The following is a 15,110-nucleotide window of genomic DNA, read 5'->3' on the forward strand; positions in this document are numbered from 1 at the left end:
AGACATCTCACAAGGGGACTTGCCTGGGGTGGGTGGGTGTCCTTTTCTCTCTTGTCACCCTGGATGGAAGGGTGCACAATGATTGATTGGTTAGAAAGTCAGTCCAAGAGCCAATTCCTCACCAGAGGCCCAAGGCCCCAACGGAGACAGAGAAGGTGGCTCCATCGACTGGTGCTGGAAGCTTCAGATACCTCCTGTCAGCATCGCCTCTTCCCACTGTCAAGGTTAGGCTGCCAGCAGGGGCTTCTTTCTCAAGCAACCTTACGGCAACATGTCACTTTGTGTGTGTGTTGGAGGGGAGGAGTGAAGCTACGCGTCCATTTCCTAAACCTTAAGAGTCATATATATGGATTTTTTTTTTTTAAGAATATATTTAATTAATTAATTTATTTATTTGGCTGTGCCAGGTCTCAGTTGTGGCACGCAGGATCTTTTAGTTGCGGGATGTGGGATGAAGTTCCCTGACCAGGGATCGAACCCAGGCCCCCTGCATTGGGAGCATGGAGTCTTAACCACTGGACCACCAGGGAAGCCCCCATATAAATGGATTTTTAATTAATATCCCCTGAACAAAATAACGCATCAATACTTGCATCGTCAGAAGACTTGCAGGCCCAGTGGCTATCACTATTGCCCATTGCCTAATTCTTTTTCCATGCCTTGCTCAGCACATGTGACACATCACGTACAAATGCAGCGCTGAGGCAGCTTCTGAGAATCCTCTTCCTAACTTTTCAAGGAATCAAGTGACACAGGTCAAAACTTCTTGCTGCGTGACCATGAGGCCTCTGGGTAGCTCTACTGGGTGTTATTTAAGAAAACACAAATTTAGATATAGTCATTTTTAAAAGTTGAAACTTTGCAGAAAATAGACTAAAATAAAGAAGGTGAAGAGGAAAAACTTCACAGACTTTTAAAAAGTTAACTATACAGTCTTTTATTTCTAGCTTGAAAAAAAAAAAAGTGACCCTTAAATTAATAGGAAACTATTTACAGGATTCATCACATTTTAAGCCAGTACACTCAGTGTCCCTTGTTGGGAGAGGCTGGGACAGGTTAGGTGACCTGCCCGAGGGGCCCAAGCTCCTTGCCATAGCCAGGAGAGGACCCCGTCTCCTGACCGCCTGGCCCCACCCACAATGTACAAAATATCAGAGGGGTGCCACAGCCATTTTGCTAACAAATAATTATGGGCCTTTTTAGTGTTTAAGAGAAACCTTAATTTTTTTGGTATGTAGAATCGGTCTAGAAACTTGTAGGATTTAGGAAATTCTTAGTTGAAAAAAAGTAAGTTTTCCTCTCCCACGGGACCCACGACCTCTCCCCAGGCACCCCCGGGTCTCTTCACGACAGGAATAAAGAGTAGGGGGCTCTGTCACGTCCGGAAAGGCACATCCGCAGCTTCATTGCCTCAGGGGCCTCCTTCCACGGGCTGGTGGCTTGGATCGGTGCTTTGGTTCAAAGTGCTTTGGCGAATGTCTTCTTGCTTATTCTCTGGAAACGACACGACGGACACAGAGTCCCAGGCATCATCCTTTGGCGAGCTGTCCTTGTCCAAGGCGTCTAAGATGGGCTGAGCTGGATCCTTTAAATACTTGAAAAGGTTGGACACCATTATCATAATTTGTTTATCAGTTCCAAATACCAGACCTTCATACTTTAGTTTCAGTTGCATAATCCTACTTCATTCAGGTATAACTTCCAATTCTGTCCACCAACGAAGCAACTTCTAAAACCAGAACCCCCATTCACCCCTCATCTCAATAACTCACACGAATCCAAGGGCCAACCCAGGGAATACTCTGAGAGCATGAAAGGGCGTAACTCAGGAAAAGCAAGTTCTGACTTGCTGCACTGGATGAGGGCTTGTGGATTATTACTCCTAAAATGTCTCTGGAATTCTAACTTTTCAGGGAAGGAGGAAACGGAGCCTCTCGTTCAACTACCATGGGGGCAAAGAGGGAAAGTTCACGAGCATTTTTCTCAGCCACTCCATCCACTGGTTGGTTCTACTTCACACAACACACGGGGTGCAGAGGATCTGCGCTATGCAGCCCTGGGCGAATCAGAAAGCGCAGGTCCTCAAGGCAAAGTGCTGGTCCACAGGCCTTAACTCGCCCTGGCCCTCCTGCCTCGGCTCTGGGCTTAGCCATCAATTACCAAGTTACCAAGAACCGACTGCCTGGCTCTTGGAAATGCTGAAAGATGCTGAAATACAGTCAGCTTAGAGCTGGCTGATGAGAAGACGAACGACCACGAATCACATGCACTTGTGAAACCTCAAAAATATAAGTGAAACCTGATTCATGTAACTTCAGTGACCTTTGATATAGACTTTTCACACTTTCCCAGAAAAGTGAACCGAAAGACTTTATGTTTTAGATTCAAGCACCAAAGGAACAACTAGTAGTAAATTCACTTACTAGGGTCCTGCTGCTAGTTCTGTGAGACAGAGTTATTTGTTTGTTTGTTTGTTTTTTAAATTTTTTGGCTGTGCCACGTGGCATGCGGGATCTTAGTTCCCTGACCAGGGATTGAACCTGTGCCCCCTGCAGTGGAAGCTGGGAGCCTTAACCACTGGACCACCAGGGAAGTCCCGAGACAGAAATTACTGATGCAAGTAAAATGCTGAGTTGAGAGCTGTTACGTTGTGACAGTTTTAACCAGGGAAGGTTGTTGTTTTTTTTTTTTTTGTGGTTAAGAACACCTAACATGAGTTCTACCTTCTTCACACAGTTTTAAGTGCACCACACAGTACTACCTACAGGCACAATGTTGTACAGCAGAAACCAGAACTTATTCATCTTGCATAACTGAAACTTTATACCATTTGAAAGCAACTCCCCGCTCCCCTGGCCACCCGGCCCCTGGTAATCACTGTGCTACTCTCTGCTTCTATGAGTTTGACTCTTATTCTTTTTAGATTCTTGATAGAAGTGGAATCCTGCAGCATTTGTATGGAGGTTCCAGTAGGGAATTTAACATGTGTTTTGCATAACGTCTGTGTACTTTAAACACTTTAAGACAGAGGAAGGAAAACAAGTGACTATAGCTCTTTCTAGAAGCACCACTCTGTCTTTACAGACTAGATATAACAACATAAGGTTCTGTTTCCAGTACTTTTACCCTGATTTTACTGAAGAATGATAAACCTCCAGAAGCAAATAGTTCTAAATATTCTTCTATCAGCTAGTTTCTAATCCCAAGAATGTCCCGGCTGTCTCCTCAGAGGGCCTGGTTCCCTCGCAGAGCCTCAGGGGGTCGCCGGAGCTGGGCAGGAAAACAAGACTTTCCGTAAGACCTACCCACTCCACTTTTCTTTCTTAAATCCTTTAAAATACTAGTAACATCCCCTGTGTACTCGGCGTGCAAGGCTTTGAGCTCACGGCTCTGGGTGTGTTTACTCTAGAGCCCTCCTGCCTGCACACTGTCTGACCCAAAGCTCATGCTCTCGGCTGCTGTCCCCACTGGTCCGTGTCCCCTCCAGCCAGGCTCCAAAAGCCCGGGACTGTCGTGTTGTCTCCAGAGGGACCTACTGCGGCCGATCTCCTGGCTGGGCCAGACCAGGCCACCTTTTGGCCAACCTCGTGCCATTAAAAAAATTAAAAAAAAAATTTTTTTTTACTTTATTTAACTAATTAATTAATTAATGTATTTGGCTATGCCGGGTCTTAGTTGCCGCATGTGGGATCTTCGTTGCGGCATGTGGGATCTAGTTCCCTGAACAGGGATTGAACCCTGACCCCGTGCATTGGGAGTGCCGAGTCTTAGCCACTGGACCACCAGGGAAGTCCCCCCCCAAATTTGTTTTTGATTGTGGTAAAATACACATAACATAAAATTTACCATCTTAACCATTTTTAAGTGTACAGCTCAGTAGTGTAAAGTCTATTCACATTGTTGGGCAATGATCACCACCATCTGTCTCTAGAACTTTTAAATTAATTAATTAATTTATTTGGCTGTGCTGGGTCTTAGTTGCAGCATGTGGGATCTAGCTCCCTGACCAGGGATTGAACCCGGGCCCCCTGCATTGGGAGTGTGGAGTCTTAACCACTGGACCACCAGGGAAGTCCCTAGAACATTTTTCATTTTGCAAAACTGAAACTATCCCCGTTAAACACTAACTGCTCATTTCCTCCCTCCCTCCAGACCCTGGCAACCACTATTCTACATTCTGGTTCTGTGAATGTGAGTACTCTAAGTACCTCATATAAGTGGAATCATGTAGTATTTGTCTTTTTGTGACATTTATTTCCCTTATCATAATGTCCTCAAGGTTCATCCATGTTGTAGCATGTCTCAGAATTCCCTTCCTTTTTAAGGCTGAGTAATATTCCATTCATATGTATATACCACGTCTCTCTTGTTTTTTTGGCTGCACCTTGTGGCTTGCAGGATCGTAGTTCCCTGACCAGGGATTGAACCCGAGGCCAGAGCAGTGAAAGCGCTGAGTCGTAACCACTGGACCGCCAGGGAACCCCCACCATATTTTATTTATACATTCATCTGTCGATGGACACTTGGGTTGTTTCTACCTTTTGGCCATTGTGAATAATGCTGCTATGAACATGGGTGTCCAAATAACCAAGTGCTGCTTTTAACTCAAATCTCTGTCGGGGCTTTGTCCACCGCTCTACTCTTAGGTGTTACCAGCGGGGCATGAAAGGCTGACACGTCACCCTTTTAGATGTGTACACACATACCTCTTCTATTTGTGATGGGATGCTTGGTGGAGAGTGAAACCAGTATTTAACCAGGCCTCTGTATTTCAGGACCAGGAAGAGACAGGCCCCTACCACCACTGACAGCAACAAGAAGGTTCCCATAGAGATCAGGATGACTTGTTGAAGCTTGGTAGAGGCTAAAGAGGTGACATAAAAGTGAACAAGATGACCATCCTACACACGATACAAACATCGGGTAATTTCTCACCCACCACTGCAATAAACAGAGTTCATGTCCCAGTAAACTGGATGGATACTGCCCGTCCTCCGCCCAGCCCTGTGCGCTTCAATTAATAGCTAGTAAAGGCAACCCTAAAACAAAGCAATGTTAGCTGTCTGGCAGCTCTTGCTACTGGAGACTTCAGCACGAGCTTGTTATCTCTACAGTGAAGTGCTGTCCTAGCCCCTTCTCTCTGGGTCTCCCCATTCTCACTACCCTTCATCTAATAAGCAATCCCTGATTGCACTATTTTAAGAGTGTTCTGTTCCCAGCTCAGAAAGGACTTAAGAAAGCATACATTACCATCCACTGTTGTTTCGGAGCAAGATATGTTGCTTAAATGCCCAGGTCTAGAGATGTTTTCTTTTGCCAAAAACAGTTCTGCCTTGACTTGGAAACAGTATACTCTTAAGGGTTTTAAATCATTCAGCGTGATGAAGTTGCTCCTGAAAGGGCGTGTCACCTACGTAAAAAACACCAAGAACCACACCTGAAAATTACCCACATAGGCATGGTCAAGCCCCTTCCATCTTCTCCAATGTTTCCTCAAATCCACACTGAACACAATAACCAAAGAAGAAGGTAATTCTGTTTCTAAAGAAACAGAATACCAATTTTAAGATTTTTTTTTAAAATGTTATTTATTGTTGAGTAACATGGAATCGGTTTCTTTTTTTTAAATTTTAATTAATTTATTTTTGGCTGTGTTGGGTCTTCGTTTCTGTGCAAGGGCTTTCTCTAGTTGCGGCGAGTGGGGGCCACTCTTCATCGCGGTGCGCGGGCCTCTCACCATCGCGGCCTCTCTTGTTGCAGAGCACAAGCTCCAGATGTGCAGGCTCAGTAGTTGTGGCTCACGGGCCCAGTTGCTCCGTGGCACGTGGGATCCTCCCAGACCAGGGCTCGAACCCGTGTCCCCTGCACTGGCAGGCAGATTCTCAACCACTGCGCCACCAGGGAAGCCCCCAGAATACCAATTTTATATGTACCACATATGCTTATAGCAGACAAATTTTATATGTGAAAATTGGTGAGGAGCGTCAAGAAAGATGCTGATGGCATTAGAGCTGTGTTTCTGGCTGTGAGGTCCGAGGGCCCAACCGAAGCCCCATCACAGCAATGGAGGGTCCAAAGCTGGAATTTAGCAAATCCCAGTTTCTAGGACGAAATTTTCTCCTTTCAAATGAACATTTTGTATTTCATGGTTAATCTCATCTAGATACTTGAAGTTAGTCAACAAATAAAGGAAAAAAGTCATTCTAGGAAATAATGTTCCTTTGGTTCCCAATCTGCTTCTGGTTTTCACTGAAATGTGCTGACTCCTTTTATAGTTTTGGTCGAAATGATCTGAGTGATTTATGTCATCAGGAAAGAGTTGGGTCCCAAATTCTTAGCGGATTCTGTCCCCTTCTCCCCTCCCTGCTGCTACCCTCCCTCGGGTCTTGTCACCTCCACATGGTCAGTCAATGGCCCCTCACTCTCACCTCGGACAAACTGTCACTGTTCCACAGGGAAAGGAGAAAAAAAATACTATATTACGGCAATATAGGATTTCTCATAAAGGACTGCTTTCATTATTTTTTTTTTGGCTGCTGTGGGTCTTTGTTGCTGCACGCGGGCTTTCTCTAGTTGCGGCGAGCGGGGGCTACTCTTCGCTGCGGTGCGCGGGCTTCTCATTGCGGTGGCTTCTCTTGTTGCGGAGCACGGGCTCTAGGCGTGCGGGCTTCAGTAGTTGTGATGTGTGGCCTCTGTAGCTCTGAGGCATGCATGTGGGATCTTCCCGGACCAGGGATCGAACCTGTGTCCTCTGCATTGGCAGGCGGATTCTTAACCACTGCGCTACCAGGGAAGTCCCAGGACTGCTTTCTTATTTTGAGATACTACAGTAGAATACACTATAGCCATTTGAAATAGTGGAATATCACACACACTCCGGAATGTGGAGGTGAAGCTGCTTATGTATGTTGACTGAAAAAAGGCAGATTTTTCAACAGTATATAGAACATCATCTTATTATTTATTTATTTTTTTGGCCACGCTGCGGGACCTAAGTTCCCTGACCAGGGATTGAACCCGCGCCCCCTTCAGTGGAAGTGCGGAGTCTTAACCACTGGACTGCCAGGGAAGTCCCATGATCTTATTTTTAAAAATACAAAATGATCATATTATATTTGAATAGTAGGATTAGAGATGATTTTTAATTTTTTTCCCTCCTATTTGAAATGATGACTGCCATGGCAGAGGAGAAAAATTTTTACTCCTGATGCCACATAAAGCAATTTTAAGGACAACATTCTTTTTGAGTTTATTCTGGGAGCCAGTTGGCTATTCCAAAAGTTAGAATCACAGACTGCAGAGAAGAGCTACCATTCAGGCATGAGACTGCTGTCCTTAGAAAGGTTTGCTTGCAAGGTTGACCCAAGGCTGGCATCTGGGAATGTGGATTTGAGGAGTGTTTCCACCATTCCCTAACTGATAAGGGTGGTTTAGTGTATAAACAATGCTTTTTATGCTGAACATCTGCTCTCCCTCTGGGAGTCTGGAGTTTTGGTGTCTATGTTGGGCAGAGGGTGCCTGTGTGACCAGCCCCCAATAAAAGCCCTGGGCACTGAGCCTCTAATGAGCTTCTCTGGTAGATAAGATTTCACACGTGCTGTCACATCACTCTTGTTGTTAAGTGTGTCCTGGGTGACTTCCAGGGGAAGACTCAGGGAAGCTTATGCCTGGATTCCTTTAGACTTTGCCCCATGTGCCTCTTCCCTTTGCTGAGTTTGTTTTGTGTCTTTTCTCTGGAATAAATCACAGCCTTGAGTACAACTATATATTGAGTCCCACGCATCCTTCGAGCAAATCTAGGGGTTGGTCTTGGGGACCCCTGACATACAGACTCACAGCTGGAATGGAGATCATACAAGTAGCTTTCAGAGTTACTTTAGCCCCAGAATTTTTTGTTCACGAAAGTCCAAAGTATAGATGCTCTGGCTGAAAGGGAGAAAGGGGAATCCCTTCTGGATTTTTCCAGGCCTTCTCTATTCCAGTTGACCAGGCCTTGACCTCAGGATTTCGGGAACCGATTCTTTCTTTCTTCCCTATTTGCTAAGAGTCTGTTCTTCAGTGAGTTTTGCCTTCCTCTGTGTTTTTACACTCACCACAAAGAAATGAAGAGCAAGGGCAAACATCAGCTACGTGGGAGGGAAACAGCAATTAAAAGCGCGGACCCTGAGGCTAGATGTCTCCTCTGCTCTGCTGTCAGTGGCTGACCTTGGGCAACTTACTTAACCACTTGGTTTCCCTCTCTGTGAAACAGGTGGGTGTAAAGGTTAAATGAGATGATGTATCTAAAGCGCCTGGCCCGGTGCCAGATACAAAGAAAGCTCTGGATAAACGTAAGCTCTTATTCTTATAAAAAATTATAATAATGTTGAACTTAGGAAATCACGAAGTTTACACAGGTAGTAAAACATCATTAAACGTAGCTTGGATAATCAGATACTGGAGATGATTAAAGGCCATCAGTTTTTTCTTGTGCTACCCAGGGCTGACCAGACCCCTTTTGGTCTGACCCACCTTTGTCAACCTTACCCTGCCCCAGCCCCTCACGTGGCCTGCATTTCTAAAGGATCCGAGCACGCTCAGTTCCCCAAATGTGCCGAGCCTTTTCAAACCTACTGGCCCTCCTCCCTAGAACACTCTCTCTCCTTCCAGTAGACTTTTCACCTATTCACATTGCCCTCTTTGCAAACCATTCAAACCAGAGAATTCATATAGTTAAACCTTGCAGGCTGCAGTAGTAAATTCATTGCTGTAGAAACAGGCCTACAGAACCTCCCCAAACTCCGGAGTGTGGCAAAGGCACACTGGGCACCAGCTGAGTCCAGACCCAGACCACGGGGACCATGTGATACCAGGCGGAGAGGGCCCTGCAGATGGGTCTGGCGGGAGGGGAGTCTCAGCACAGTGAGAACAGAGGTCCTGAAGAGGAGGCTCAAAACCGCTAAGGCTCAGCCTCTAAGGGGACACTGCGATACCCTGGTGCCCTGGGCCATTTTAAAGCAGACTTTCTTTTGCTATCCAGAAACTCCAAAGAAATGAAACTCAAAAACAAAGAAGAAAAATGCTCTTGCCTGTTTGATTCCTGCCTTTTCCCAGTAGTAGACATAATACAGAAAAAAGGCCACGGAGGCAGGGACATCAAAGGGAGAAGAAAACCTGATGATAAGGGAGCCTTCTTCTGGGGTCACCCAGATGTCTTCTGGAGGCCCGATGGTGGCTGAAATAGAAATACAAACAAAATCAATCAATCAGTCTATGTATATACGTAGATACATATATATACATACACATGTACATCATATATCTATACAGAATATGTATATTGTACATGTAATTATATTTAGTATATACACACATGCATATATTTATATGTGCAATGAGATTGCATTCAGACTACCAGAGGCTGTTCTGGGCACCAGATTTACTTGGAAGGCTACAGGGCAGGAAGCCCAGTGGAGCTACAGAGTGGCACCAGGGGTTTCTGGCCTTCGGTGGAAGGAGGGGTCCTCACAGTTGTCCACATGGCCGCGCCTGCCCACCCCCAGGAGACAGCTCAGGTGCAAGGATCTGACACCCACATCGGGCAGGTACAGGGCACTCCCCGGCTCAACCACAAGAGCCAGTATTTCTCATCACAATTCCACAAGAATAGTTTCCAGAGTCCCCACAAGGGACACGCCCAGTTACAAGAACCCCTTCACTCAGCAGTGCCCCAGATACGGTTTCCTACCAGGTGGTTAAGACTGGCCTGGTTGAAGTGCTATTTACCAACCAGAGGTCCTTCTGACCATAAGCAATGCTAGTAAGTCAGAAAGAGAGAAACAAATATCATATATTAACGCATATATGTGGAATCTAGAAAAATGGTACAGATGAACCGGTTTGCAAGGCAGAAATAGAGACACAGATGTAGAGAACAAACGGATGGACACCAAGGGGGAAAGTGGCGGGGTGGTGGTGTGATGAATTGGGAGATTGGGATTGACGTATATACACTAATATGTATAAAATAGATAACTAATAAGAACCTGCTGTATAGCATGGGGAACTCTAATTCGCTTCGCTGTATAGTAGAAACTAACACAACATCGTAAAACAACTACACCCCAATAAAAAAAGAAAAAGAAAAAAAAAATGACGTGGTTCATATGCCACCTTTATCAGGTTTCCAGAGAGCTGGAAGGTTAACCAAAGGTCAAATTTTCATGCAGAGAGGGAAAAGATTTTGTTAGCCCACCAAAAGTGGTGTTTACAAACTTTTAAATACGTTTATCTTCTAGCTCTTTCTAATACAATGCTTAAATATAATAACTGAGAAATATTACCATCATACGTCTATTTGTTAAGGCTTTTCATATAAGTCACAGGACAGCCAAGGACTATGGCTCATAATATGCTCTTAGAAGGAAGATTACAGCATTTATCAGGTGAGCATTTAAATTGTATAACTAACCTGAGGAACTCAGATCAAAGTACAGGTTGTGTCCTCCAAGTTCTAAGAGGCCTGTTTCTGCACCTTCTACACACACAGATGATCATATCACGGTGAACAGTTCTGCGTTCACCAAAGTGGGGCTGGATGTCTCTCTCGCTTCCACGCTCTGCTCTGGGCTCTCCCGGGTTGGGGAGGGTTAGGCATGTGTTCTGGTCACCTTTCTCTGTGTGTAAAAGTAACTGGTCCCTGCAGGGTTTGCACTCATGCCCTCTCATCTCCTTTGTTCTGGTGGAGGAACTAAGTCCAGACAGATACAGGGTCGGGCCTGGCCCACCTCAAGCCACAGCGATGTTAGCGGATAAGCTGTGTGAAACAAAAAGCTCTCACTAAACCGGCTCACAGATGATGGCATGCACGTCTTCAAGCTATGCTTCTGAAAGCCAAGTGACTGGAGCATGCGGACCTGCAGGCCCAGGCCCCCGCTGAGCAGATGCTCTAGACTTTTCTGTGACTTACCCACCGGAGTGGGCATGGGAGCCTGGATGACTAATCACTTAACCGCTGCCAGGTCAGCACCAAAAGACCTGCCTCTGAAGGGCGTGCCAGACGGAGAATCTGATACCAACGTGATGAGTCTGCCTTTCCTCTGGGCCCTGCAGGAGGGCTCAGTGGATCTATGGGTCATTGCTGATAGCAGTGTCCACAGACTGAGCGATCACTCTAAACCTGGCAACACGGACTTTACATCCGCGTCCACACAGATCTATGTAACACCCACAGAAGGCCATCCCCATTTCCCAGAGGGGGAAACTGAAGCCCAGAGGGACATTACTTGCCCAGAGTGACAGCCGGTAAGTGGCAGTGTTGGGATTTGAGCCCAAGTTTATGTGATGCCAAAGCCTGCCCCCTTCAGGCACCATCTCATCCCTCTACCCTCAGTAAAGCATCTTCAAGTTGGTTACCCATCCTGACTCGACCGCAAGTGCTGCAAGCAGCGATGGGCTCTGAGAACACCACTGTCTTGAAGTTTACCAGTGACATCCCACCAGTAACTAACCGAGGACACGGCTGCCCAGCTCTGGCCGGGAGGACAGACCAGCGACTTCATGACAGGCCCTGCTTCTGATACCACCGTTACTTTTTCCCCACGAATTCCCACTTCGGTGACGCTTGATAGCTCAGATGTGTGATGGGTCTCCACTCAGGGACAAATGACTTGTCCACAGAAGACCAGCCAGCAGGGACTGCACTGTCTTCTCGTACCATCCTCAAATTGCTAGCAAAAACCTTTTTTTTTTAAAATAATTTTTAAAAAAAATATTTACTTATTTATTTATCTGGTTGTGCTGGGTCTTAGTTGCGGTATGCGAACTCTTAGTTGCGGCATGCATGTGGGATCTAGTTCCCTGACCAGGGATCGAACCCGGGCCCCCTGCACTGGGAGTGTGGAGTCTTAACCACTGTACCACCAGGAAAGTCCCTTTCTTAGCTTCTATTACAGAAAATTTCAAACATATAGAAAGTAGAGAGAAGACTGTAAACAAAGTTCATGTACTCATCACCCAACTTTAAAGCAACCGTCAAGTCCTGACCGGTTTTGTTTCTCCTGTGCCCATCCACCTTGTAAGGACCACCTTGCCCCTCCCACTCTCTGGATTATTTTGAAGGAATCTCAGACATTACATCATTGCATCTGTAAATACTTCAGTATGTATCTTGAAAAGACCAGACTCCCCGCCTTTTTAAAAAAAACATAACAAAATACCATTATAACACCTAAAGTATATTAGCAACAATTGCTTAATAAGTCATCAAAGATCTAGACAGCGATCACATTTCCTCAATCGTCTTATACCTCTGTTTAGTTTGAATCAGGATCCCAAGAAGTTCCATACTTTGTGTTTGCATAGACAGCAGAGAAACATTAGGCACGGCTGACCATGTGAAAAATGAGTCATTGAAGGAACAAAGCTATAAACTATTGTCTGACGACTCTCATGCTCCCTTCCAATATCTGGGAGCATATCTGTTCATTCAATCATTCCACAGATATTTTCTGCTATGTGCCAGGTACTGTTCAAGGCTAAATTAAAATCTTTCCTGAACATAAAAGAAGTTGTGCCATGTAACAGTGATCAGTGAAGCCAATATGCTAGTATTCCCTCCAGCACAGAGGTTAGCAAACTTTCTCAGTAAAGCACCAGAGTGAATTTAGGCTCTGACTGGTCACGCAGCCCCTGTTGCGACTACTCAGCTCGCCTGTTGCAGCTTGGAAGCAGCCGTAGACAGTATATGAAAAGATGGGGAAACTGCATTCCGATAAAACTTTTTTTAAAAAATTGAAGTCTAGTTGATTTACAATATTGTGTTAGTTTCAGGTGTACAGCAAAGTGATTCAGTTATACATGTATTCTTTTTCAGATTCTTTTCCATTATAGGTTATTACAAGTTCCCTGTGCTATACAGTAGGTCCTTGTTGTTTATCTGTTTTGTATATAGTAGTGTGTATATCTTAATCCCATACTCCAAATTTATCCCTCCCCCCCTTTCCACTTGGGTAACCGTAAGTTTGTTTTCTATGTCTGTGAGTCTGTTTCTGTTTTGTAAATAAGTTCATCTGTATCATTTTTTTAGATTCCCCATGTAAGAGATATCATACAATATTTCTTCCTCTGACTTACTTCACTTATATGATAATCTCTAGGTCCACCCATGTTGCTGCAAATGGCATTATTTCATTCTTTTTTTATGGCTGAGTAGTATTCCATTGTACATATATAACACATTTTCTTTCCAATAAAACTTTACAAAAACCGGTTGGCAGGCGGGATTTGACCTGCAGGCTGGGGTTTGACAACCTCCAGGTCTAGCAAATCACCCTCCCCTAGCGTCAGCTTCCGTGGTCAGTACTCGGGTTTGACCATCATACCCACCTGGGTGCTGGTTATTTAGGGTGAGAGGCAGGACGGAGGGGCGTGGAGTCAGTACCGCTCAGTGAAGAGGAAAGTGAAGAAAACCTGCAAACGTTAAAGGAAGTTTGTACCCAAGTTGTCTTACCATTCCGATAGTGTTCGAACCAAGGTGCCTTTACCCAGGCAGAGACGAGGTCCCCCAGCTTAGCTCGGACGCGTAAAGAGATGTTGAAATGCCGTGGGAAACCCTCCAAGAGGCTGTTTGCGGTAAAGTTACACTCTGTCCCGGTGAGGTTCGTACAATCCACCCTGCTGTCTTTTTTGTTGACGTCATACCAGGTACTACTAGTGCTGCTGCAAAGGGAAGAAGGATTTTACTTTGCACAAGTCTCTCTTCGATCACATATAACAGTTTCCCCAGAGATGAGTTTTTAATTCGATGTTTTCGATTGAGACATAGCTCACATACCATACACTACCCCCATTTAAAGTGTACAATTCAATGGATTTCAGTAAATTCACAGGGTTGTGCAGCCTCACCACAATCCATTTCAATCCAGTTCATCATCCCCTAAAAACCCCTGCACCTACAGCAATCACTCTCCATTTCCTCCACCCCGCAAGCCCTAGGCTACCATTGATCTACTTTCTATCTCTATGGATTTGCCTGTTCTGGACATTTCATAGAAATAGAATCATAAACTATGTGGTCTTTTGTGACTAGTGCCCTTCACTTAGCCTGTTTTACTTAGTATGTTTTCAAGCGTGATACATGTTGTAGCATGTATCAGTACTTCATCCCTTCTTATGACCAAATAATGTCCCATTGTATGTACATACCACATTTATTTTATCCACTGATCTGCTGATGGGCGTGTGGGTTGTCTCCACTTTTTGGCTATTGTGAATAATGCTAAGAATATTTACATGGAAATTTCTTTGTGAACTTATGTTCAGTTCTCTGGGGTGTATACCTAGGAGTGGACTTGCCGGGTCATATGGTAACTATTTTTAACTGATTTCCAAAGTAGCTGCACCATTTTACATTCCCACCCACAATGTATAAAGGTTCCAATTTCTCCTTATCCTCACCAACACTTGTTATTATGCTTTTTTGATTTTTTATTTTTATAAACTTATTTATTTTATTTATTTATTTTTGGCTGCATTGGGTCTTCATTGTTGCGTGCAGGCTTTCTCTAGTTGCGGCGAGCAGGGGCTACTCTTCGTTGCGGTGCGCGGGCTTCTCATTGCGGTGGCTTCTCTTGTTGCAGAGCAAGGGCTCTAGGCACATGGGCTTCAGTAGTTGTGGTACACGGGCTCAGTAGTCATGGTTCGCGGGCTCTAGAGTGCAGGCTCAGTAGTTGTGGCACACGGGCTTAGTTGCTCTGCGGCATGTGGGATCTTCCCGGACCAGGGCTTGAACCCGTGTCCCCTGCATTGGCAGGTGGATTCTTAACCACAGCACCACCAGGGAAGCCCATGCCTTTTTTTATTGTAGCCATCCAAGTGGCTATATTTTCCCTGGAGACTAATGATGTTGAGTATCTTTTCATGTGCTTATTGGCTATTTGCATATCTTCTTTGGAGAACTGTCTACTCAGATCCTTTGTCTATATTTTAATTGGGTTATTTGCCTTTTAATTTTGAGTTGTAAGAGTTCTTTATACATTCTGGATACAAGTCCCTTATCAGATATATGATTTGCAAACATTTTCTGCCGTTTTGTTCTACAGTTGATTTTAATGCTTCAAACTCAACCTCTG

The 15,110-nt window shown here is 44.9% G+C and overlaps 1 protein-coding gene across 1 annotated transcript in view; it reads right to left on the bottom strand.

Moving 5' to 3' along the window:
- Positions 1–911: 911 nt before the first annotated feature.
- IFNGR2 (interferon gamma receptor 2) overlaps positions 912–15,110 on the bottom strand; it is a 34,800-nt gene continuing 20,601 nt past the window's right edge. Inside the window, exons 3-7 of the mRNA XM_082395067.1 lie at positions 13,490–13,698; positions 9,069–9,214; positions 5,251–5,410; positions 4,707–4,864; positions 912–1,594 (exon numbers count right to left, since the gene is read on the bottom strand). Coding sequence (XP_082251193.1) covers positions 1,412–1,594; positions 4,707–4,864; positions 5,251–5,410; positions 9,069–9,214; positions 13,490–13,698 — 856 coding nt within the window. The 3' untranslated portion in view covers positions 912–1,411. The remainder of the gene's footprint in view (positions 1,595–4,706; positions 4,865–5,250; positions 5,411–9,068; positions 9,215–13,489; positions 13,699–15,110) is intronic.

The sequence above is a fragment of the Balaenoptera borealis genome (genome assembly GCF_965194805.1).
Source record: "Balaenoptera borealis genome assembly, chromosome: 5".
Taxonomy (NCBI): Eukaryota; Metazoa; Chordata; class Mammalia; order Artiodactyla; family Balaenopteridae; genus Balaenoptera; species Balaenoptera borealis.